Here is a 26,538-nt window from a genome sequence, read left to right on the forward strand (position 1 = left end):
ATAAAAACTTTTTGAAACCTGAAAGTGGATGATGAATCTGACTTCTCCCTTCTGTTTGGAGCTTTGAGAAATTGTATCCTTCCTCGATTTTGTTTTGTTAAATGTTAGTTCTTCTGCACACTATTAGTGCTTTCACCATAACATTAAATGGAAAGAGAGAAAATAACATGAACCACATGTACAGAGTTAGTAATGAATGTCACATAGAATTTGTAAGGTGCTGTCCCCTTTTTAATCYCCGACTATGGGAGTTGAACTTCAATCATCCAGCCTCCAGCTTGGCGTCTGTGAAATCTGCTCAGGAAATCACCTGTGGGAAGTGGAAGGACCAGTGATATCAGACAGGAGGCCCACAAGGTGGCAATGTTTAGAAAGCCTTCAGAAGGGATGCGCTTGGAGCAGACCCGTGCTCCCTGCGGTTGCCATCGCTTGCTGCCCTTGTGCCATTGCTGCTGCATTTGTGCTGCTGAAGAAGAWATTTCAGCGTTGCCAAAATGAAGCTAAATCTGGTGCTAAACCTGGTACTAAACCTCTTGTCTGAGCGGGTTCAGCATTGGCAGTGTTCACCTTGCTGTGCTGGATGCCATTCCTGCCTTTTCCCTTGGAAGGAAAGTGCTGCAGCATTAGTGGTTTGCAATAGTGCGGGGCTTCTTTATTCATAATTAGCAATAAAAACATGCAGAGCACTGAAATGGTGCTCGGGCTGCGTGATTAAGAACTTCCATTTTCAAAACATACCTCTGTATTTCAGCTAACGCCTGCAAAGCTGTTACAGTGTGTCAGTAAATGCTAACTTTGGATGTAGGAGGAGGCTCAGTTTGCAGTGATACTTTGTGCTTCACAGCTAGAAGTGACAAGACTTGCTTTGCTGTTAAACTAGGGGGTTGCTCCAGGTTATATAATGCCCTGGAAAAAAAAAAAAATATGTTAGCAGAAAGATTTCCCTAGATRGCTGATAGGCATGAGAAATTATTCTATGTAATATACCAGAATTGCCACCAGCAATTGTTCACCAGCACTGACAGAGCTAGGGAGGAGAGGGGCAGTTAAACAAGGGCCACATAGTCCAGGGTCATCAGATTGCAAGAGTAACTTTGACAGCGATTAGCAGACACGAAGGGCTCAAGCGTACCTGGAGATTGTCAGGAGAATCAGCCTAGAATTCAGTCGAAAGAGGCGTGTATGTCTCAAGGATGAAGCAATAAATGAGACTACAAGACGAATCTCAGAACAAGAGCTACAAAAATATAATGTCCTCCCCCATGGAAGGTGCTACAGATGGAAATGCAGTGGGACAATGCCCTGTGCTGAGGCTTTCATCTCTTGCTTTCCTCTCTGGCATGAAGCAGATGCTTCAAGTTCAGCTTTGTCACTGTGGTTATACGGGCACTGTCACAGGCACTTGGAAACAACAGGAAATCTAAAGAAAACTGTGAGCATGGAGATAGTGCACAACCACCAAGTGGACATTTATAAAAGCAGACTGTGTCCTACCTGTCTAATAGAAACTTATCTGACATGTGCAGATTTCCTGCAATGTGTAAGCCTTTCTGTGAAGCAGCAGACAGTTTTCCAGTGTATTCCCAGTGGACTGCTGCTCACTGTTTAGCCTTTCCTTTTCAAATCCTTTAGTTTTTATGGCCTATTATAGATCCAAATGAAGATCTAGTTATCAGCCTTCTAATACCAGATATTTATTATATTGCTGGAGAATTAGCTGAGCTATTACAATTCCAAACTTATGTGATATGCTATCATACACTAGTCTTTGCATGGGAAACCTTCTGGTCAGGTTTCAGTGGCTTTGAGCCTGAAAAAAATGGCTGTGTTTTTCATGGAGTTAAGTTATATGCAGAACTACATGAGCTGGATGGATATTGGAATATCCAAGGAATTTTCCAGTTTTTTGTATTAGGAGCTGTCATGTGTGACATGCAGATAAGGGGCCTTTTGGCAGCAGCAATTCCTTGCTTGGTGTATTATCACCAAAGCARTTACAGCACATCCTAACATTAGAAAGCAAGGCTGGTTTCTACTGGAACATTAGCTCAGGAATTATTTGGTAGATTTCAAGTAGTTTGAGACAGAGGAAGAGAAAGAAAATACATTAAAAGTGTGTTTGTATATACGTACATGCACATGTATATAATATATGTTTGTATGATGAACTACTAATTCATGAAGTGTTCAGGGAGATCTGAAGAAAGGCCTGTATGACCTTTTTTCTTTCCTGCAGACACAAATATTCTCTGGTCATTCATGATAAAGGTGCATGTCCTTACCTAAACCAAGCAGACTAAAGAATTGCTTCCTCTCACTTCTTTCTCCTTACCTCCCAGCACCAGCACTGAATAAAAAACTCTTTCTGGATGAGTGCACTTTGTTTCCTGCTCAGTTTTCTGCTGCTTCTTTTCCCCAGCTGGTTCCCACAACGTCCCCCAAAGAAGACCTGACTTTCCTAAGGGATGCCTTGCAACTTCAGTTAAGACAGAAGAATTGTGAAATAGATGAACTTCTGGGCTGAGTGGAGTGTTTCTGGTGTGTTCATTCTGTGGAAACACCATAAAATCCCCCAAAGTGCGGTGGAGGACATCTGTTTAAGAGTCAGTCCTGCACAGAGCACAGATGCTTTGTAGCTGGTTTAGATCCAACATGAACAAAGCAGAGCCCTARAGCCTGAACCTGAGGGAGCAAAGTTAACCAAATGGAATGTTTGTTTATGGCTGTGCACTCACCAGTCCCATTCCCTTCTTAACTTAGGAATTGGGTAGCTTGGATAGCCTTTTATGGTGCTGTCTGAAAATATTCTGAACTTTGGGGTGATATTTATTTTTCCAGTACCCAATACYAAAAATTATCCCACAGAAGTTCAGCAAAGCAGCTGATGATTCATCAGGAACGTAACYTTGCTTTTCAAAAAGATAACGTGTGGTTTTGTTCAGAGTTAATGAGATCCTTTCCAAGGCAGAAGCCGTCAACAGCACTGACATGCATTTACAGTTGCAAAAACACATAGCCTTGTGGTTGGGGTTTTTATTAAATAGAAACCTCATTTTCTGCTGTAATGAGGAAAAATCGCTGTTTTTTTGCTGTTAGTACCTTTTGTGCTCAAAGTGTTAGAAGCCCTTTTATTAATTATTATTTTATACACAATGTGGCTGTTCAGAGGTTACAAAATGGTGCCAGTTAATGCCAGGACTGCTGAAGCCATCATAATATACAATAATATTAAAGAAAACAAAAGATACCTTTATTTCTAGTAATCTTTTATTGCCTTCTGCATCTTGCCAATCAATGGTGCATCATTTAGACGCTGAAGAATGTTYATTAAAGGATGATTCAAGCAATGATTTGAGTTTTGCTCCAGCAGAAAGATACCATAAAATGGCCTTGAGAGATATTAATCCATGTCAGATATTTCAAGTATTTATATTGCATGCAGATACTATAAAAATAACTGCATAATTTTTCAAAGCAGTTTCTAGATTTTATAAATATRAWMTTGCATGTGCCCCTGTCCTGTGGTRTGGTAGGCACCAGGGAGATTTCCTGGACTTCTTCCCATGCTCCTTCCAAAGCCTSCATCTGCACAGCAGCCACTGGGATACTCAGCTGTGGTGCTCAGTGCCTCCAGCAGCAGAGTAAAATCCAGAGGTRGACAGGCTCCAAGTATCAGCATTTTTTAATATTTCTCTGCAGTTGCTGGAAACTTTGGTTTTCATTAGCTGTCTGCTTGGATTCTTACACAGCTCAGTTGCTCCATGATTGCAGCTTGCAGAAAATCACCCTTATGTACTGAGTCAGAGGGAAGTGGGAGTCCCTGGCAATGCACAGCACACTAATGAGGTCAGGTGGAAGTAGCACATAAGTTACTCTTACAGTAAAAATGTTCATTATAATAATGGCTTCCTCAGCCTGCTTGAACACTTGTTTAGCACCAGGTCAAGTATGAGAAGGCCACTGCCRTGGACAATGCTGCTGTGTTACAATGCAAGGTGGCAAAATTAGAGGTTTTCAGGTCTTGGGACCTAGTAATTTGTTGCACTCAAATCCAAACGTTGTAATCATCTGCAGGACCTTGCATGGCTGCTCCTACCTGAGCCTGGAGCAGGCACACAAACAGGCATTTGGTGCAAGGGGCACAGGGCAGAGCTGATGGCAGCTGGTTTGAGCCTTRAGGCCTCAGCTGGAGATCTGCCACCAAAGTGTGCACAGCTGCCACCAGTGCTAAAAATCCTCTCTGAGTGATTGGACAGGCCAGGAACGTGTSATGGGTACCATTTAGAGTGGTGAGCACCATTTTTGAGTCCATATCAGTAGCTGTTCTTTATAGAAGGAAGCTGGCAGTGCCCCCATATTCAGGTTTATGCAGTGGCTTCCATCAGAGCTTCATCCTCTTACAGAAGGTCTGGATTTGGCACACCACTAATGACCTGAGCGGGATGTGTGGGATAAATGCCTTTGGAACAGCACTGCAGGAAACTACCCTTGCATCATGTTRTAGGTTTTTAAACAAATAACTAATTCTTGTCTTGTGTCTCTATAAAAGAACAATATTGACTGTGCTCAAGTATTTTCAGACTTGATCTGATTTCATAGCTGGGATCTTTTTTGTGTAATGTAAGAGGCTTCACATAATCACTCTTTTAAATCTACAGCTTATGTTTGACAAGTGGGTCATTGGTTAATGGAAGCAAGTAAATCCAGCTGTTTATCTTTTCAGTAAGATCATGCACTTTCTGTATGCTCTTGTCCRTTCAGAATGGAGACATGGACATTTTTAATGGTCCTCCCTCTAGAGTAGGGGTGTGAGCTTTATATTGTATTCAGTTTCTTCCCTATATTTAAATAAAATTAAATCACAGTATTACTTCTACTGGTATCCCACATGATCCACAAATTTGTAGCAGCAGTTGTGGCACTATTAATTTAATTACTATGCATTATTTTTTTAAGAAGTTGTTAATTTCACTGCAKGAAGAAAAGTTACTGTTGTACATTCCTTGAAAGTTTTATTGCTTCTTTATTTCTCCTACTCAAGCCCCCACTATTTCTGTGTGTTGCTCTCAACAGATACACCTTCCAATAAAACAGAAGTCTTCTCCTAGTTAGCTTTAACTCTTAATGTTCCTGGGGCAATTTGAAATTTCAGGGTTTCAGAAATTGCTAKGTAAGCCTTCTGTAGGGTCCTAGCATCTAAATAAAGCACTTGCAGCACTAGGTTAATGAAGTGCTCAAAGTATTAATGGAAACTTGCTCTAATAGGTCAAGCTCTAAAAGTCCTCTTAGGGAACGTCTGTCAGCAACATAATTTTCGTGACACAGTTTTCAAGTATTCTAATTTTTTTTTAGATTCAGACTACTAATATAAGCGTAACATGATTAAAGCTGTCTATGAAAATTATTTTTCCTCTTCATCTGAAAGCTATTTTATTAATACAGACTTAGCATAAATACTAAGATGATAATGAGCATTGACTTGCCAGGGGAAGGAGTCTGTTTTCCATCAATAAGTGAGAAAACTAAAACTTTCAGATTAGTAAGAATATTGTGTTAAGTAGCAATTGAATTATACTCACATAACACTTTCTTGATCCGAAAYGCTCTAGTACTTGCAAATATAAACTATTACTTTACAAGTGTGTTACATGTTAAATTCTTAACAGCAAGTTAAAAAGCATATGTGTAAGAAATKCTCAGAAAGTAAAGAGCAGAATTCCTTAGATGCTTGCATTTGGCYGGGAAGGAGCCTGAAATAGCTGAAAGCAAGTCTATTTGTCCATGGGAAGACAAAGTTCTGTTTAAAAATGTTGTGTGCAACACATGTATTTGCTCTAGCCCAAAAAGGAGGCACTCCCTGATTTCTCTGAGAGCTAGAGATCACAAGCAAATCCTTGGCAACCTAGYTTTTCAGAGGCRCTGAGGTGCCTMGGGGAWTTCAGCTCTTTGGTGTGTTAATGGCAGCAATGTGTCACATGAGGTGTGTGAATTCTGGCTGTGATGCAGCCTGTAAATACAGGTGTCACTTCTTGGGGTGGCTGTGTGTGAAGGTGCATGCACCTCAGCAGGGCAGTACTGCAACCCATTCCTCTGAAATTAAATGAAATGAGACGTAATTAGCTAATGACTGTACATTAGCTGGACAATAAGTGTGCTGGGGACTCGTCTGAGGGAAGGAAACCAATTTGACCCAGGTTCTTTGCAGGTGGCTGAGGAAGGAAAGTGGAAATTGCCCAAGCCTACAAAGGATTATGCCTGACAAAGGAAGAGTGGGAAAGAATGGGAGAAAGAACAATGGAGAAACCTYAGGTGCGGAAGAAATCCTGAGATCAAAAAGAGGAGGCTCTCATTTAGTCGTAGCAATGGAGAAGAGGGGTTGGATTTGCTTAGCTGCAGAGCTGGAAGTACCCACGGAAGAAAGGATGGAGATGCACCGTAGGGGTGCTGAGGACAAAGCTGGCACAGACTTGTGACAGTAAGTGCTTTGAGGAAGCTGGGCGTAACAGCAGGGCCTGTTTCTGTGTTTGTAAAATGAGGAAAGATTACAGAAATCAATTTTTGTAAAATGCTATGAATGTCCCAGATAAAAAGCAGTTATCAAGAGAAAGGGGAAGGTTGCATACAAACAGAAAGGCACACCACATTCCATGTAACTTCTTGGCATCGGCTAATTTGATGAGCAATAAGACACCTTGGCTCTGAAAGAGAATGATTTGTGGCACACTGTTTTCCTGAGGATTTCCTGCTGCAGAGAATTTTGCAGCAAGGCGCTGGGTTCTTGGGCTGGGGTTTGCAATCACACAAACACTCACAGTCTAGTGAATGACTTGGCAGCGTGATTTTGATCCTGGTCAGGCATGAATGCGCTCTGTATTTCTTTCACACTAGCTAGAGCATGTAATACTGTTTATGTTGGCTTTTTGCTGGGTGTGGGAGGACAGACACTCAATTAACAGTTTCCTGGGACGAAGTAACCCCTTCAAATCCTGGTTTGTAAAGATCCAGCCTTGGTCAGCTGGTTGAAACATTCTTGATCCAGTAAAATCTAATGGACCATCTGTTGGAATCATTACTTTCTTGTGCCAGACTTCTCCCTTCCTCTTTAGCAGTGGTGAGCACCTTGGGCAGGTCAGACAGGTCTATAYCAATAGACTGAAATGCCTTCAAAGTGTATTGCTGATATTTTCAGTGTAGAGCAGTAAGAAGGTACATTAAAAATGGAGACTTGTCCACTCCTACTTGGTTTTACCATCTTTTAACTTTTTGCCRAACACCTCTCCTGAGCCCCAAGAAAGCCAAAGATTCCTCAACAGCTAAAAATAAGTAAAGAAATGCCAGACTTAGTCTCTCACATTTCCAAGCCCTTCAGGCTTTTACCATTAATAACTTGTTTTACTGGTTTTGTCTAAGATATAARTGTCTGAAGCTCTGACTTTTCCCAATGGTAACAGTCATAAACTGTACTATGTGGAAACATGAAAATCCCAAATCCTTCTCTTCTAGAACACTGATCTCACTTTCATTTAACTCAAATTTTGCCATCCTCTGAAAAAAAAAAAATGTAAGAATACAGATTACCTGAACATTTTTGATGTTTTTATTTTGGAATTCCATATTCCTTACATCTGAACTCTGACAAAACAAGCCTAGAAAACTAGTTAACACCTCAGTGCTAATGGTACATCTAGAACAGCTCCAGCCAAAGAATTCCATATAAATGCATGCGAATGAGCCATGAGTCAGTCTCCCATCTCAATTCCTTTCAACCAGTATTAAAGACACAGGAATCCWTACTCAAAGCATGTATTGAACACAGCCTTCATTTACAGGTTTTTAGATGAGAGCAGCTCCACAAGGTGTGTCTGAAACTCTGCTTTAGACCAGTGGGTATCAGTGAAGACAAAGGTAACAGACAGTAAAGAATTCCAAATTTGGGGTTAGTCTGGAGTTAATGGAAGTAAAGTTTTCTTCTCTTTGGAACCATTCCTCACTGAAGTATTTCCTGCTCTCACGGGAGCTTTTTGTTATGTAGAAAGTACTGGATAAAAATGTTTTGTCTATTCAGTGTGAACTTCTTACGTTTTAAGTAGGGAATCCTTTGATGTGTACTGAAGAATGCTTCTTTCTAAATAGGAATTTGGGGAGTTTATTCTTTAAAGCAGTTGGATTTAGCTAATTGGATTTAATAAATGTCCACTAAACCAATTTATTAATTTTAATCTAAGAATTATTATTAAGAATATGCAACTAGTCTTAATATATATAATTCAAGGGGTTTTGAAATCCTGTTCCTGTAAGCATAAGTCCTTGCTTTGTAGACAAKATTTGAATATTGAATTAATCCTCTGATTTTGATTTGATTTCTACAGCAACTATWAAAGTAACAGATTTGATTTCTACAGTTACTGTGGTCTTTCTGAAGGAAAATACCCACAGTGTGTGGCTGCACAAAATGTCTCTCTTTAGCAATCAATTCATACACTAATGGTCAGATTGGATTGCAGCTCATAAGACTAAATTTTCAAGTATGCTTAGCAGACAAAGACACCAAGATTTGTTTTACTCTTCTTCACAGGCACAGAACACTTCTTAAAATGTTAAATGTGAGCTCTGGAATATAAATATGTCCGTATATTTAAAAATAGACTTGAATTGCCTCATAGGGATGTGGTCCATGCACATTGTGTAATTGGGACAGCCCTCTCTTTTTTCTTTTTTCCTCTTCATCTGTGTCTCTCCAGGGAAGGCAAATAATCAAGACTTTGCTTAAAGTGGCAACACTAGAATCCCCAAGGGCAGGAAGCTCATTCTTTGTCTACAGGATGTCTGGAGTGATAAGTAGCTGTCTTAAAACAACTCGTGCAGTATTTCTTTGTCCTGACAAAATAATCATTTGCTTGTTTGGTATAGTGATGCAGCACGCCCAGAAATATAAGGTACAGAATGAAGTGGCGGGATGGAGGTGGGACAATTTATTCAGTGCTGTGTAAACAAAGAAAAGCTATAAAGTTAYAGTTTCAAATTTTCACCTGAAGTGATTTTATGCCACACCGGGAGTTTTCCTTTGGGCTGGACAGTGCTGCTGACAGCATGTCAAAATGGGAAATGTGAGTTCTGTGTAACCCAGGTCGGCTTGGAACTTACCATGCACAGATCATGTCTGATACATGCTTGCTGTGTTAGTTACACTGCTGTTGCTGATCCCTTTATGGATGTTTCTRTGTGAAATGTTATCATCTCAGGTTAGAACTGTGCTCCAGTTTAGGATGGCATAAGCCAATGCTCTTGAACAGACATTCAGTTGCAGACACTTCACTTGTACTTCTCAGAGTTAAGATGCAAATCTGGATCTCCTAAATCTTCTGTTCCTAATCTACTAAATACAACTTTAGAAATTAGGCTGATTCTGATGCAGCCTAATTAAGTATGATCATGGTTATACCCATCTTACTGAATCTCCTCAGGCTCAGAATAAAGTATTTCTGTGTACCTGAATGAATTGGGACTTCCTTGAACAACCAAGATGTGCCCAAGACTTAACAAAGTAACTTCTTTTAGCTCTTCCCAGACTTTCTTGCTGCTTTGYTTTATTTACTTGTTTTCAAATTTAAACACTGTTGTCCAACTCCATCAGGAGAAAGAGCCTTTTTCTGCATGGGTTTCTGATAAAACATGCATTTGAGTACTAGAAAGAACAGATTTTAATCTACAGTGTGTAAATTTGTGGCTTTGCAGAATTCTRTTAATCTTTGTTGTGATAAAGAAAGATTATGAGGATAGTTAAATCAGAAAAGCAGACTCCATTGCTCAGGACTGCTGTTTTCCAAAAGTTGTTGCTCTTTTCCAACTATTTTTTTGAAATCCAGTTTTCTCAGCGTTTTCTTTTCCCTAGTGGAAAAAACTGCACTTGTGACAGGCATGTTCAAGAAAATTCCTCAAAAAAGTGATGTGCATGGCCCAAAATAATTATACTTGTATGGTGAATGCCACACTTGGTAGCTGGTCTGTATTCTGAGAAGAGTGCAAGCAATATYACACTGATTCCTTTATGAACATGATCAGAGATGTCAGAGATGAGGGACGCTTGCTGGCCACTCTAGGGTTAAACCTGTTTTTCTTAGTCTCACTCCCTACTGCTCCCACCACCCCGAAGTTATCCAAGCAGTGGGGAATTTCTGCAATCATTAATTGTATTTATAGTTTGGCTATGTCACATGAACTACTCCCTAAAACTGTTTGTGTTTTTTTCAATCCCCTCACAAATGTATCAGAAGTCTCTAGCCTTCTCTGGCCRTCACCTCCTCTGTCAGAGGCTGTACATTGATCGCTTCTTATCAGCATTAAAATATTTATAATTTATTTCCACATTAGCTGCCCAATATAAAATTCTGGCTCGAGGGTGCCTGAGGTCTTTTTAATGCTGCATTTTGGGCTTTTAGAGGATTTTACTCTCAGGCACTATRAATTAGGCTGTATGGCCTTTCTACKGGAGCAAGTGAAGYTTAGAGCAAGCAAAGAGAGAGGAGCTGAAAACAAAAGCTCTGAAAAGGAAGGAGCAACCAGATTTTGGAGAATGATATTTAGGCCTGTTCCAGTGCTTGCTAGTGTTCTCTCTGCCTGGTTCACCACAGCAGAAATCAAGGTAGTGGAATGCATGTGATGTGGTAGGGTGGTGCTTTTGCCTCAGCAGTACACCTGGGACCTGCTGTGTGGCTAACTTGGCACAGGAGCAGGTGGCCCTGGGAGGATGTGACATCTCCATCCTCAGAGTTTTTCAAGATTTGAATTGATTACAACCATGTCACCAAACGTGACCTGATCTCCTCTGAGTGGGAGATTGGACTGGATGAYCTCCRTAGGTCCCTTTCAGCCACTGCCTCTGTGACCTCAGTGCTGAAGAGCTATTACATCAGGTTTTGTAATTCCACCTTCGACATTAATTGCTTTCCTGGCTCTCAGCTTTGCTTAGTCTGCATATCTTTGTGAGTACTTTCAGCATACCACAAGTGGGGCTTTTTATCAGCACCAATCCTGACCTTTTATTCTTCAGACCAATTTTCTATTTGTGTGCCTAGTGCAAGTGAAAATCCATAAAGGCAGCACAGATGTACAGACATCTAATAACAGCAACAGGGTTCCTCTTTCTTCTGCCATCTCTTAGCTTAGAATGATGGGAGTGGGAAGAAGATTCTGGTGGCTTCCATCACATAAAAATAGGAGTTGTGCTTGTGGGCCACACAGTGCCCAGAGCTGTTAGTAGAGGMAATGCCATACAAATGGAATCCACGTTGCACTCAGAGCCCCCCAGGTTGTGCTAGATCATCTGAAACACRCTGAAACATTTACTTTCTGAAAAATCAGTACCAGGCTTCTTTTGCTGRGGCCTGGCTCAGCCTCCACAAAGGTAAAGTGCTGGGCTGAGGCAGTGGGTGTTTTTCCGACCTTGATTTCTAGTGCAGAGTCAAGAGGAGGTCTGAAGCAAGGCTGTCATGCTCTCCTTGTCTGCACTTCTGTTCTGTAGCTTTTTTGGTGCATGTTTTAAACAGTTCTTCAATAAAGAAGCTTCTGTTCTTTGCCACTGGTGAAGAAATAAATATATTTTTACAAGTTAGGGCTGCAGAGTGTTTTACTGCTTGCTGTCTAGAAGAGCAGGTAGGGTTATGTCTGGCAGATAAGACCGGCTATAGATTATTTTTATATTCTGTCACCACATAGCATCTCTGGCTTCTTCATGTTCTTGAGTATTACTAAAACCCTTACTGGCCTTTTTAGCAGAATGTATTTTGTTGCTTGTTTTGAAAAAGGCTCAGAGGTAGCTTCCTCCAGTTATCAGGAGGAATTTAATTTAATTTTTCAATTAAATGTGTCAATTGCAAATGTCCATAGATTGGTTACTGAAAGATAAATTTGAGTATATTTGAAAACCTGGCAGAAAGAATAAGCAAGATCCCCTGTCTTGGTGTTCAGAGGACAGTGGCAAATTGGCAGACTGACTTGAGCTTTGTCAGAGATTGCTCTAAAAAGTGTATTTTAATGTATACATCTGATTTAAATCCAAGGAGTTTCTCAGTAGTCCAAGTGCTGTGCAGTTGGTGTTACTGRTTGTATTCACCTTACAAACTCTCTCTGAATGAGTCTATTTTATGAACGTAATCATGTAAACTAAGCTTGCAGTAAAGTGTCGTTTCAGTCTGATAGGTTAGATAAAGATTAGTTAAAATTTCATTAAATCACTTTCCTTCTGCAGGAAAAGATCAGACATAGAAACCTGATCGAACTCATACTTCAGAACTTCCAAGTTAAAATATCAGCATGTATCTCTGAGAGCATATTAGAAATACTCACATGGCTGGTGTTTGACCTGCCATCTTAAAACTTTTTAAAAGAGAGTTGGATTTGGGGACATACATTTTTTAAGATGTTGATAGATTGGCCCAAATATTTCACGTCTAACAGCCTTGAGGTCATACAGAGCCATTCAGAGACTGCGCCCGTAGTCACCTTTGTCGGTTTCTGCTTGGAGATTACGATTTGTAAACAGCTGGATAGTTTGTTTCTCTGCTGTGCTACAAGTGTATGTTTTGATGCGCTGTTGGGACCCAAGAGTAGGTTTTGACCATGGTGAAGTTCAGATCTGTTCCTGAGTGTGACAAGCATTGATCTGTGGTAATGTCAAACCTAAAAGGGCATTGCCATTTAGGCAAGGGGAGAGATGCAGAAGTCATAGAGCTTTGCAGAGGGAAACGGGGAGGATGCAAAGACCCTTCTAGAAGAAGGGGAGGAAGAAAGGAGGGTTGTGTGATTGGTGGTGCTGGCAGTGCCAGAAGTTCAGTGCTACTGCCTTGGCAGGTCTTTTYCCTTCTTGTTTCTGATCCAAGCAAGATTTTACAGGATGTACCATGAAATGGTTTTTTTCTGTGTAAGGCTGAGAGCAGGAGAATGCTGGAAATGTGCAATGCAGCTTGACAGGGGTTGTACTGTGCTTTCCAGTGAAGCTGTAAGCAGGGATGCAGAGCTTGGTAACTTGAACATCCTGGTGCTTGGGGTAGAAATGCAGGCGGAGTAGCAGACACAGGAAAAAGGAGCATAAAATAACTTAGACCTTCATATGATTTTTTATTATTAGTAGTCCATGATTTTTGACATCCTTGTAGTCTCATGCCGCTTAATATTTTAAAAKAAATAAAAATAAAACGTTTGCCATGTGAAACACAAAACCCACTCTACGATCCTTGCGAGCTGCATCCCGTGCAGGCGAGCTTTGTGCGGCGGGAATGGCCACAGCCCCCGGCACACCCGCACCGGGGGAAGATGCTGGGGAGAGCTGGGCGGCGTTCCCTGCTGCGGCTCGGCGCTGTGTAACCGAGCAGCCCGGCGTGGGGGCTCCTTCCAAAGAAGGCGCTTGAGCCCGATATCTCCTCGGTGCGGTGAAAAGGCGGATGATGCTGAGGTACCGGGGCGCGGAGGGTGATGCTGAGACATCCGTCTTGGCTGGTCTCGTACCAGCCGGGCGCACACGCGGCTGTCACAGGCGGCGGCGGGCAGGGGCACGGCGCGGTCCCCACGGGAGAGGCGGCGTTTCTGTGCCGCGCACGGGTGCGGGGACAGGGGCGGGGGCGTGCGTGGGGGGTGTCCCGGCGCTTTGTCCGTGCCCGCGCCGAGCGGGGGCCCCGAGCAGCTCGGGCCGCGGGGGCCGGCGCTGCCCCGCACTGCCGGGGGGTGCGGGGTTGTGTGGGGGCGAGCGGCTCTTTGTGTGGGGGCGCGGGGCGGGGCGGGCCCCTCTCGCCTCCCTCAGCTCGGCGCTGCCGTCCCCGGGCGCAGCGCGGCGCCGGCCGGTTGCCATGGCGAGGGGCGGTCACGTGTGGCGGCGGCGGCGGGGCTGACGCGCGGCGGGGCGGGGCGGGCGGGCAGCAGGAGCGGGGCCGCGGCCGCCGCCGCTCAGGTAACAGCAGCGGGCTCGGGGCGGGGCGGGGCGGGCGGGCAGCAGGAGCGGGGCCGCGGCCGCCGCCGCTCAGGTAACAGCAGCGGGCTCGGGGCGGGGCGGGGCGGGCGGGCGGCGGAGTCGCGGCTGCCGCCACCTTCCGCACACCAGCAGCAGCAGCAGCGGCAGCAGCGCGGGGCTCTGCGGAGCGGCGGGAGCGCCAATGCCCGGACCGACCCAAGCCCTGTCCCCAAATGGCGAGAACAACAACGACATCATCCAGGATAACGGGACCATCATCCCCTTCAGGAAGCACACGGTGCGGGGGGAGCGCTCCTACAGGTACWGCGGGGGGGCTGCGGCGGCGCGGGGGGCGGTTGCATAAGGCGGGCGGGCTGCAGCCCCCTCCTCTCTCCCCGGCCCCGCATTGTCCGGCTGCGGAGCGCTCGGGGGATAGGCGGGATGTGCGCGGGGGCTCGCCGCGCCCGGGCGGAAGAAAGGCGGTTAAACGTGATAATAATAAAATGGGGGGAAAAAAATAAAGAAAGAAAGGGGGAAAAAAATAAAAGCAAGGAAAGAACGCCCCCCGCGCAGGCAGCCAGCTCCCCTCGGAAAAGAGCCGCAGCACCTCGCTGCGGATCTCGGAGGGAGGCGGCGCCGTGCGGGAGGCGGTGGCCGCGGATGGCGGGGCGCGGGCAGCCCCTGCCCGGCCGGAGAAGCGCACCGGGCACCGCGCACCGGGCATTGCCCGCCCCCCGCACGCCGCTGCGGGGGTGACAGCCSCTCCCCGCTCGTCGGGGCGGGGGTGACAGTTCCCCCCGGTGCCTGCGCGGGGGAGGGCGGCTCCATCCCCGCCCCCCGCTCCCCGCCAGCCCCATTTTGTGTTTATTTATCGTCTCTCGTTTGGGGGGGACACCCGTCTTTTGTCGCAGTTGTGGGCATTTTTGATGAATCGTCTGGCATGCGTTGCTGGCAGCGCTTCTGCATTAACATCTCTGACAATATGYTCCGGCAGATAAGCTCATTAAAATTGTTTGCATTGTTTGATAAGGGTCGCGGCGCWGCCCGGAACGCAACTGGTTTGATGTGCTCCTTGCTGCCGACTCGAAGGGCGATAACACGGCCGGTGGCTCCTTATGTCAATATACAGTTATTTTAAATGCTGCCTGGATGACAGCAAGCAGTGCCTCTGCAGAGAACACGCCCCTTAAAGCTGATTTTCAAGCAGCAGGAAATGATGCTGCTCTCAAATATCTGACTAAAGTGGCGAATTGTAAGCTTAGATGAAAACAAACGTGGATGACTTGGCTTGTTTGTCTGAAGAAAATCGCAGTGTTTTTTCTTCTGCTGAGGAATAACGGAGCTGCTACCGGCATAGCTGGCCATTAATAACCTTAACAGTGAATCTCATTGTTGATCACACGCTGACGGGAGAGCGTGAAATGCGTCGGAGATCCCAGTGTGTAGTTTGTTTGAATTGCACAAAATTTAGTCTGTGTCTCTCTCTGAATCTGCTTACACTTTGTGCGGTGGAGCCCCAGTGCCCACATTTAGYGCAAAATAGCAAAATTCCTTTTGTAAGGATCTCTTTCTACTTGAAGAAAGCCTGGAGCTCTCACTTCCTATAGCTAAATTTCAGCTGAGTAGAGCAAGATTGTGTTTTAGGGGAAAGCTGTATTTTCCATCGTGCACCTAAGCAGAAATATGAAATAGATTTGAAATTTCATGCAGCTACCTTTAGTTAATCTGACATATCAGAGGTACCACTGATTGCTGTCTCACTTGTTTCCTTCAGGATTCTTTGAAAGGACTCTYATTCAGGAGGTTTGGATGTGTTTTTCTGCAGTTATCAAGAAGTCAGTTTTCTTGTCYTTCTGCCTGTCATATCATACACTGAACTATGTCTAGAAAAGATATTTTGTGGGGCTGCTGTGTTCRTCATGTGATGACAGAATAACCTATATCACTTGCCCAGTTTTGCAGAAATTGTARAGTTATTCTGCCTCTGAATAGCCTTTCCTTCAGAGAAGTACTCCTTAGTCTTTTTAGGGATTTGAATCCATTTGTATCCCTCTCCAGAGYAATATAAAGAAATACAAAACTACTAATGCTTACACTGAGTGTTATTTTTGGGCAGTAAATAAGTAAATATCTTTCAGAAATAAACCTTTGATGCACAAATGAAAATTTCCACTGGGGAATTCTATTTAGATTATTGGGGGTTTTTTTGTTTGTTTGTTTTTCTTTTTGGAAACTTACCTGTTCTGCAGAGTCATGATACCCATATCTGTTGATTTCTCCCTTTCTCTGAGGGAGAGAACAATACTTAGCTTGTTTCATCTGTAGCTATAAGTACTTCAGGAAATAAATGTCAAGCATAAGAGAACAGAAACATTAAAGAAAATACATTAAAACTGTGATGAAACTTCTTGATAATGGAAAAAATGTCTTTTAACTTCCATGACAACCTTTAGTAGCTAGGCMAGTTTGGTCCTTGTTCAGTGTGAGTGGCAGCAGGAGATCACTGGGTACTACAGATGAATTCCATCAGTTTAGTCATCATCACTGGACTGTCAGTGCCATTCCTGACTTATGGARCAGCTTGTAGCACCTCACTGTGTGACACATCAAGTTGCTATGCCTCTGATTGTTGGGCTGGCTTGTCCATCTAGGAATATGGAATAAATATGTCATTAAACACACCCTGGAGCTTGACATCAGATGAGCAGTTGTGCAAAGCTAAAACACTTCTACATCCTGCAGCTTTGCTCTTCAATTAATCAGCATCTACCASGTGTATGGAGGTTCAGTATTTGCCTTTCAGTCCTTCTCTCCCGTAATACCAGCAATGCTTTCTCATTTTACATCTTTTAACACGTTCTCTTTCATTTCAACTGTTTTTTAACAGTTGCAGGTTATATCTTTTTACAGACTAGGAAGCTGGAGTGGAAGGAGCTGCTGTAAGTTGTCCACTGAGTTGAGGATGGAGCAGGAAATAGAACCTATACCACGGGTCCCAGCCACGTGCTCTGTATGCAAAGCCACTAATAGTTTTCTCAAGTCTTCCAAAAGACATATTATATTTTGCGGACTGGGACATACAGGCCCAAGGTGTTAAGTTTCTCATCCAGCTTTACTTAGCTGCTAAATGGAAACCAGGCACTTTGGCATAAAATATAGTCACAGGGTGATGTTACCTTTCAGAGTTAATAACTGTAATCAATCTGTATTGCTCAAGTGAAATGCTGTTTCATGTGCTTCAGATCAGRAGACTGAGTCTAACGTTGGTTTGGTACTGAGGTATSTTTTTGTTGGYCTGAAGTAGACTTGGGGTCATTTCTGAGAATGGCATTACATTTAATGATAGTTTTACTTCTATGTTCAAAGATGGCTGAAAAAACTCAGTGAGAAACCAACAGCTCTGTGGAGATTTTTTTTTTTTTTTTTCAAATAGGGCATGTTTGCAGTGGTTTTTTTTTTTTGCCAGACTCCAGGCATCTTGTGTGGTTGATTAGCTCATCATATTTTTAAAAGCTAAAGTATTAAGAGTGAATACTTCCAGGTTCAGTTGCTATACCTAGTCTAAACCACCCTGGTTCTAAAGAGAAAAACTGTTGTACCCTCCTTTGCAGGCTACTGTGCTTAACTTTTGCTTTGTGTGTGTTGCTAGAAAAATAGATTTCTGGTCCTTCATTCCCTGGCTATATTTAGTTTTATACCCAGAACTTGCATTAAGCAAGAGGGGAAGGGGCCGACTTCCTGATTATTTTTCTTAAGATCACTAAGCTGAAAGGAAAGAGTATTTTTGTTTCAGTTTTTGTCTGAGTCCATACCTTTCTAWTGTTATCTGTTTTAAGTATTTGTTTTTTCTAAGTGTTGTCTTCATTTTAGGAATCATTGTTTAAGGAGATGAGTGATGGTGCTGTGCATGAAAATGAAAGCTAGACAGCCGTGGTGATTTCCTCACCCACTGCTGGAGTAAGTTGTGGGGTGTTACCCCAGAGCATATTTGGCTGCCTTTTACCGTGCTGTGAGCCGATAATTTCAGTGCTGACAGTCAAGGGTTACATTATAGCAAAATCTGTTTTGGTCTTTGCCTTGCGAACTGTCAGTGAATTGCCGGAAGCAGGCTGGCCCTGGGCAGMAGAGAGCATCCTTCCCTTGGCAGGACCTGCCCCTGTCTCTGGTGGCTCTGTGCCTTCCRCACGTGTGGCTTTTCTCGGGGCTCMAAGGGARACCTGTGGCTTTGCCTTATGCTGGGCAGAAGGATTTTCTTGCCCTAAAATTAGGTTCCATGAATATGGTAAGCAGGTAGTTACATTGAAGTAAAGAAGACCATTTGTGTTGACAAAATTAATATATTAAGGCCCAAGCTTGCTGAAAACTGGGAAGATGATGCAGAGTAAAAGCCATGAGCTATCTTCTCATTTCATAGTACAGAGAGGCATGACTTCTGAAACAGTAAATGCTATTCAAAGCAAATGCTATTAAATATATTAGTAAGTGAATCTTTATTTTCAGAGGCGTTTGCTCTTGACCTAACAGCTTGACTGCAGAACATGAGAATTTTGCCYTGGATTTCACTGAAAGCAGGGAAAAAACGATGACAAATGTTTAAAAAAAATCAAGAGCAAACTAACATATCCTACACTCCATAAACTTGGCCTGTGCTTTTCTAAGAGTTGTTGTTGTGAAAACCCCTTTGTCTGCCAAGCATCTGGATTGCAACAGGACAGTTACTCTCAGGGAGAAAACCAACCTGATGRTCTAGAGCCAGCAGTTTACTAGCTAGCATCAAAAAGGGACCATGCAGTAATCTTTCCTTGGTTCCTGTGAGCTTAGGTACCCTCTTATTTTCTCTTCTTTCACTTTCATAAAGCTGTCTTCCTATTGCTGTCRCTGCTGTTCTTCTTTAATCTTGTTTTCTGATTAGGGAGTACTCTGCCTAGAGAGAGCTGTTTTGGTGAGTATCTTCTGCTGGGCAGATCCAGCTCTCAAAAAGCACAGGGTGAAACTGTCTGAAGAAAACAGGGAATCACATGTGAGTGCATGTAAATGTTTCTGAGGGTTATAAGGATGACTCTGCTCAATACTGCATCAGTAGTTTGAAACCTAGATAGTCCCTGCCCACATATCCCAATAATGCATGGGATATCTCTTTTGTCCTGGATTTAGTTCTTCCTTGAAAGAATTACCTTTAAAGTGTTTTGAGGGTTGGGGGTATTTGTTTAAATCAGGGGCTAAGAGGGAGGTAGTTTTTTGGGGAGTGGGGAGAGAGGGGAGAAACACTCCACAAACAGTCCAGTTTGTATAAGGAAATGGAGATAATTTTCAGACAGCACGAACTTCTCTGCTTACACCCAAGTGCTCTCACCAAAAAGGTCTGAGAASGCCTAATTTGCACCCAGCCTCCATGGGTTTCAGAAACATCCTGTMGGTGGGAGGCTGCTTTCTGGGTTTTGTTGTGTGATGTGGTTTTTTTAAAACTACCTTGTCGAGCTGCATAGCAACAGCAATGTGGTTTTGGCATATTAACAGAAAAAGGAGCAAGATTGGGATATGTGAGAATTGAACCTGATGCTGGCACTTTCAGAAACAGACACTTTGGGTTCTGCCTRGTGTCTTCAATCCAGTCTTCCTGGAAAATAGGCACTGAAAAATATGCTGCATTGGGGAAAAAAAAGGTGATTTGGAGGTGGAGCTGTGGAGCAAGAGATCTTGATTAAAGCTGATTCTTTGGCTCATTGGAGGGAGATGCAGCTACCTCATGACAAGCAGGCTGGACCACCTGAATTGTTCTTCCAGGGAGCATACCTGCAGTAACATTTTGTGTTATAAAACTTGTTTTGGGAGGCAGTAAGAAACGAAAATGTGTGGTAGGTCTACGTTTCAAGCCTTGGCATTTGAATGTGTGACTCTTTAAAAATATCTTCAGAGGTTTTTGGGGTTTAGTGGGGAGGTTATTTAAATTTGACAGTCTCTTCTCCTTCCCTATGCCCAAAGCTAATTATAGCAAAGGCTTGGTAAGGAAGCAGATAAATCGTGTGCCAGCTTTTCATTTTGGAAGTGCAACTTTCAGCCTTTGTTCCATAATTGAAAACGAGTGGTCTCGCCACATCTGTTCTCAATCACGCCAAGCACTGAGTGGGATGGCACGAAGGCTGCAGTGCGGTGGCAGYGGCGGGACAGTGTTTGGATCCTTGTGTCCTCCTCGCTCCCTGAATGCTGGCCTCCAGCTAGCAGCGCTGATCGCTCGCTTCCAGGATCAGTGCTAGGGAATGTAAATGGAAAACATCCGTGTTCCTTCTGTGGATGGCGTTAGCTGCGCACTGCGTAACTGTTTGGATCTTGCTCAGATCTCTGCTGCCTGACTCACCGATAAAGCATCTTCTTCGCATTGTTTCATTACAATTAGGTGGGAGGGGAAARGGAATATCAGCTGTAAAAGTTTACTAAACATGCATTTAATTGTTGGGGTTTAAAAAGAGTGTTTTGTTGTTTGGGGTCTGCACAATTCTACCGTCTACGTGCTGTGAAATATTTAATTCAAAATTAAAATCTTGCCTGTGATATTTTGACAGATGTTTCTCTAGTTTTCTAGTGCTATACTAAGTTATGAAATATTTTGTAGAGAAAGCTCTGTGTAATGAAAGCGCACCCATTAAATGTCTTGGTTTAGCCACTATGAAATAATTTTTTGTTTCCCATAGAGCCCCATGATCAGTAAAGGGTGCTTTTGTATTAAATCTGGGGTTTTTACTATGCTATCCAAACAGGAAGTGTAAACATTTATCAGTGAGTCGAGACTTAAGGATGCAGCTTCTGTAGGAAATCCTACAACTGTGCCAAATCCTTCTGCCTGGAAAAAAATATGCCATGCATGTTGTACTGTTGATCTTCTGGCCTTGTGTGTGACCACCTTGCATTGTATTCAGAGGCTTAATTTTCAATATTATGTTTCTTGGCAATTTGGAACCCTGAGAGCCAGTGAGATCTGTGCACTTCAGYTTTATCTTTTAGGAGCAACTCAAGTGAAATTTCCCCTCTGCAGCAGGGTTCCTTAGTACCAAACAGATTTCCTACCCAAGCAGCTGTAATTATTCAGAGATGCACATGAATGCAAATTCTTTCCTGTCACTCTGGAATGCAGTGTTGATGCTCGGAAGGGCTTGCTGGCAGTATGTACTAAACAATTTTGGGGGAATGAAAATTCATTTTAGGCAAATCTTACACAGTTGTTATGCTTCGCTTCTTAAGGTTAATCTCTGTGGAGCTAGTCCAGTAATATCATGAATAGGAAGCACTGAAATATTTGAAGTAGAATACTCATTTGTTTTACTTATAGATTCAGTGTTACACAAATCATAGCTTGTTAAAATAACTATAGAATCTATGAGTAATTGTTTGTATGGAAGTGGAACACACARCCCAGTGATACGAAAGTCCCACAGGAGCTTGTGTATACGGAAAGACCATGGTGTGTAGGAGTGCTGAGAACGTGGAAGCAGTGGTAATTGGTTGGATAGAAGGGATACATTTTCCCAAAAGGACAGCATTCAGTTGTAATTAGTCATTCTGTTGGAAACCTTGTTATGCAGAATGGTGTGAGTTATTTTTTATTGAATTGAATTGTTAGGGGTCCATATCACTGCCTGCCCATAATAATGTTTCAAAGTTATACATGATGTAGATTCTCAATCAGGGTCTGCAAACACTGTTTTCAGTCAACACATTCGTGTTGTGCTAGTTGTCAGATTCACAGAGCCATAAGGAATATTGTCTTTTTATTKTTTACTTCATTTAATATATCTAGGATGAACACAGGCTGAGAGACCTGGGTTTACTCAGCCTGGAGAAGAGAGGGCTCTGKGGACRCCTTAGAGCAGCCTTCCAGCACCTGAAGSGGTMTGCAAGARAAGTGGAGAGGGACTTTTYACAAAGGCCTGTAGTGATGTGTGGCAAGGGGCCATYGCTTCAAACTGAGAGTATGTTTAGATTAGGCATTAAGAAGARATTCTTTACTGTGGAGTGGTGAGACAGTGAAACATGTTGCTCAGAGAAGTTGTGGATGCCCCTTTTCTGGAAATGTTCAGAGCCAGGTTGCATGAGGCTTTGAGCAGCCTGGTGTAATGGAAGGTGTCCCTATCTGTGGCAGAGGGGTTGGAACTATATGATCTTTAAGGTCCCTTCCAAACCAAACTATTTTGTTACTCGATATATTTCTGTCTGCAGAAGTTTGGCACTCTAGTGCACATCTTTACTCTGGTTCCTAAGTGTGGAGTGAGTTCCCCAGCAGCAGRGATGCTGTAGAGCTGCCTTGTCTCTCAAGCAGCTCTATTTTTAATATGATGAGGTGTTTTTTTCCACGTTGTGCACACCCCCAGTTGTTCCTGAGGGGTTACACGGTGTGGACCTGGTGGTGCTGGTGAGCGAGATGAACGTGAGTCAGCAGTGTGCTCCTGCAGGGAAGAAGGCCAAGCCCTTGCTGGGCTGCATTGGCAGGCAMGGAGCCAGCAGCTCTGGGGAAATAATTCTTTCCCTCTGGTGCTTCTGAGACCACATCTCACATACCGAGTSTGAATTTGGCCCCTCCAGCTTGAGAGAGACAATGACATACTGAAGTGAGTGTGGCAGGACGGTCAGGGGATGGAGTTTGTGACCTGTGTTTGGTCAGTCTGGGTAGGAGCCAGCTCAGGAGAGGGGGGATCTCATTGCAGTTTTACCTGTCTCATGGGAGGCTGTGTGTGAAGAAGATGGAGCCAGGTTCTTCTCTGAGGTGCACGGGGAGAGGATGAGGCAATGGCTATCAGCAGCTGCAGCAGCACAAAGTCCTTTAGATATTGGGAGAAATGTTTGTCACAGTAGGGGTATTCAAACACCAGAAGTTACCCAGAGGGGCTGTAGAATGTCTGTCCTCAGACAGACTTGAAACTGAGGCAGGTGGGATGTTCAGCAGCCTTCTCTTGCTGTCTCTGCTGTGACTGGGAGGCTGAAGCTGATCTCAGATCTCTCTGGAGTTCCCTCCCTGCCGAAATCACTTCATGATCCCATTCTGTAACTAATAAACACAAACAGTTCGTGACTTAGAAAAACAAAGTAATGAAATCACGTGCTTTAAAAATGAAAGGAACATCATCTGGCAACAACTTTTGTACTGCCGTGCAAGGTRAAATCAGCCTTGTCATCAAAGGTCTCAAACGGAAAAGAAAAAGACGTGTGTGCAGTCTCGGTATGACTTCCTCAATTTCAAATGTTTTCTAGCTTCTTGCAAAAGCTACGCAGCTGCTGCAGCAGTGTATTAATTCATATTCATATAATTTCATATTACATTCTCTAAATCACTGGAAGCTRCTTCTGTGATTTAGTACCCAGGGATGACCAAAAATTTGTAGAGACACAGCACAGCAAAGGGATAGTTTTGATGTGTCATAAAATTAATTATGTACATTGCAATTAAAGATTATGTCTTGAAGTTAATAGCTGATAAATTGCTTGCTCTGCTTTTAAGGCATTGTATCGTTCTTCATGCAGAAAATATTAGCAGTATTGGTAAGTTTAATCTAAGAGAATGTGTAATTATGAGCACAATTCTTAAACTGTGTCAGATGTCTGCTTAGTTTGACGTGCTTTTCCAGGGAGTGGTGCAGAACTGTCTTGTCGCATGGCCTGCAGCAACACTGAGAGGGTTGAAGGAATTAAATATTCACACTGCAGCCCAGATTATTACCTTCTTAACTGCACTTACATGTAGTTGAAGGCAATTAAAAYAATAAACTCTTTTCCTCCTTGTTTATTGTGAGAGTTGAACTTGGTAATGTCACCATTTGCCAGCTGGAAGCAATACACTTTAGGAATTGACCTCAAGATATTCCATGAAAAGAGGCCAAATCCTATTAAACAGTGCATCTATGCTTCTCTTAGCTTAAGGTGCAAGGCTTTWCTGGGGCTTGTAGATAAAGACTGTTGTAACTAGTTCTGTTTCTACAACACAGTTACATCAAAGCAGTAAGTACCATCTAAAGAACATTATTTTGAAAACAAAGCTTTGGGGTTTTCCCCCTTTAGACAGACAGAAGATGTTAAAAGTTTAAACCTGCCCAAAAATGCCAATTTCACAGACCTTCGAAGACCAACATGGTTGAGAAAAAAGATTTTGGGAAGCTTTACTTGATGCTGGTAGACTCACCAATTGTGTTGGTACTGCAACAATGGTAACCAGTCTGTGGTTACTGGCACACAGCAAGAGTAATATGTTACATAAATCACAGATGGTTGAGCTAGAATGTTCCTACAGGGCAATTTACTTCWTGAAGGATTAGTGAATTCTAGTTTTAGTTGCTCCAAAATTAATTTAGCAGTTAAGCAATTGYGCTTAGAAATTCAGCCCTGTTCTAGATAGCACTTGGTAGGATTAATTCTTAAGCTATGTCATTTACTGGTAATATGTTGAGCACCAGAATAATTTCAGAGTGCTTCTTTGTCTCTTATAGTATTAACTCATGAGAAYAAGGGAAGGAGTCAGGCTACTTTAGTATCCAAATGCAGAATGAAATATTATGGCTGGGAGTCTTAACACTTGAAATGTGTATAATATTAATAATGGTTTGGAGGGAGTTTGTAATAAGCCAGAGATAGGGGTATTTATTTGGACCTCTATCAACCACATTGGAGATGTCAGAACTCCATGGTTTATTATTGTCATCATTATTATTTTTGGTCTAGCTTTCACCAGTGGTTGAGGGAGAAGAGGGAGAGAGGTTGGCCTCAGAGCCTGGTAAAAAGCTCTGTAGTGCATTGGTGCAGTGCTGTGCAGGGACAGTGCTGACAGGGGACTTTCAGCTGGTTCACAYCACAGGTGTCACCTGGAGCTTGGTCCTAGAAACCTGCCCACCAAATGCCCTGCATTTCCAGCAGAGAGCCTGGTGCTTCTCCTTTCCCCCCAAATGGCAGCAGAGCTGTGATGGSAGTGGGAACCCTGGGCAACCATACTGAAGCTTAATATTTTATGTTATAAAAATACACAGCCGTGTTTTAGAGAGTGATGCACCAGTGAAAGCAGCCAGCATGGTTGCTTGTTGCTTCATCTGTTGTCACATGTTTGTTTACAACTTCAGGGCTTAAAATAAATGTCTTGTACCCCTGAYCAGTGTTGTCACCTTCCTGCCAGGATGAGTTGTTTGGGGATGGAGTGGGGCTGGCTGGTCCCTCAGCAGCTCTGTCGTGCAGGCTGTTCTCAGGCATCTTTGCCCACAGGTCCTGGGATGGCTGTACCAGCAGTTCCTGTGCTGTTTCTTGTCCCCAACTTGGTATCACTCCAGGAACCTTCAAAGTGAAAGTGGCCTTAGTAGGCCACTTCAAATGGGCCTCATTCTCTGCAGGAGCAGGGAGTTGGACTCGATAATCCTTRGTGGCTGTCTTCCAACCCATCATAGGCTGTGGTTCTAACATAAATGTATCTTAAGGTTAGGATAAATGTTGCAATGCATAAATCAATCTACACTTGTTTTCAATGTAGAAGAGAGAAAAGTTGATGCATGACCAAGTCCTTGTGCTCTGTATCATACTGCATCATTTGTGAGTGGGAAAGCTGTATSGCAATTCCTCCTTAGCTAGTGCGAGAAGTTTCCCGTGGGAGTTCCCTCCTCCTTAGCTTCACCTGCCTGAGACAGGGTTTATTAAATRTACTGCAATCTCTTGTTAGGAAACGGCAGCAATGTGTTGAAGAAAGGCATTGCATTTCCCCTCGCAGAATCCTCCTGTTTTCCCTTCTTCCCAGACTTGTCCTGTTCTGAAACCCATGGATGCTCAGTGCCCGTCTCCTGCTGAGTCACTGCCTCTCTTGCCGCGTTGTGCAGGGTTGGGAGGGACTTGGAGGCTGCTCAGGCCCCCCGTCAGGAGTGCTGGATAGTGTTACAAAATCTCATTTGCCATTAGGGTATGCTTGGAGTAAATCAGCGTGTTACTTTAGCCTTTCACCTCGGAATGTGTACATGTCGGAGCGGAGGAGGGGGGCAGCAAAACCCCGGATAGGTCAAAACTAAATTCATTGGGTGACTTCATCTGTCTCTAGCTGGAGCTCATCCCTGCTGAAGCTCCCAAGCCTGCCCGCAGCGTTTTCTGGACTTAAAAGGCGGAAATGGCAGGAGCCAGGAGCAGCCGGGCTGCCAGAACTGCCGCTGGGCTGCAATGTTGCTGCTGTCCCGCTGCCTCTGACACAGTGCCTCGGTGCCCTGCAATCCAAGGGCCCAGCWCTGCTGGCTTCTCTTAATCAGCGTTTCTGATTGTTCTTATCCCCTCCTAATCACGGGCAGGTATTCCTTGGTGTAGACATTGGGGTTTGTGTCCACGGTGTTTTGCCTGGCAGCTCCCACGCTGCACTCATGTGGGGCGGTGGATTTGGGGACAAGCTCTCCTCCGCTGCTGTCTTCATTTTCCAGTAAATCTGCCTTTGCTAAAGAACTTGGAATTATCCTCTGTGAAAGTGAAACTATTCATCCGTCAATTCGTGAGAGCAAAGTAATAGGAGGTTCCCCTGTTATTTGCAGAACTTGRTCCAGGAACTGAGGTTTGCTTATATGGGCTGCCTCTCAGGGCATCCTTTCTTCAGTGCTCAGCAC

The 26,538-nt window shown here is 43.6% G+C and overlaps 1 protein-coding gene across 6 annotated transcripts in view; it reads left to right on the forward strand.

Annotated features, from left to right (window-relative positions):
• The window catches only part of MAPRE2 (microtubule associated protein RP/EB family member 2), a 99,293-nt gene that overhangs the window by 27,098 nt on the left and 45,657 nt on the right, over window positions 1–26,538 (forward strand). The window contains exon 1 of one of the 6 annotated variants that reach the window (XM_057365015.1): window positions 14,065–14,263. The exons of 4 other annotated variants lie outside the window; for them this stretch is intronic. In XM_057365015.1, coding sequence (XP_057220998.1) covers window positions 14,145–14,263 — 119 coding nt within the window. In that variant the 5' untranslated portion in view covers window positions 14,065–14,144. Of the gene's footprint in view, window positions 1–14,064; window positions 14,264–26,538 lie in introns of those variants that run through there. One more of the 6 variants, XM_057365019.1, reaches the window with a different exon arrangement.

The sequence above is a fragment of the Malurus melanocephalus genome, unplaced genomic scaffold (assembly GCF_030028575.1).
Source record: "Malurus melanocephalus ecotype Western Australia unplaced genomic scaffold, MMel_1.1 scaffold_46, whole genome shotgun sequence".
In the NCBI taxonomy this organism is placed as follows: Eukaryota; Metazoa; Chordata; class Aves; order Passeriformes; family Maluridae; genus Malurus; species Malurus melanocephalus.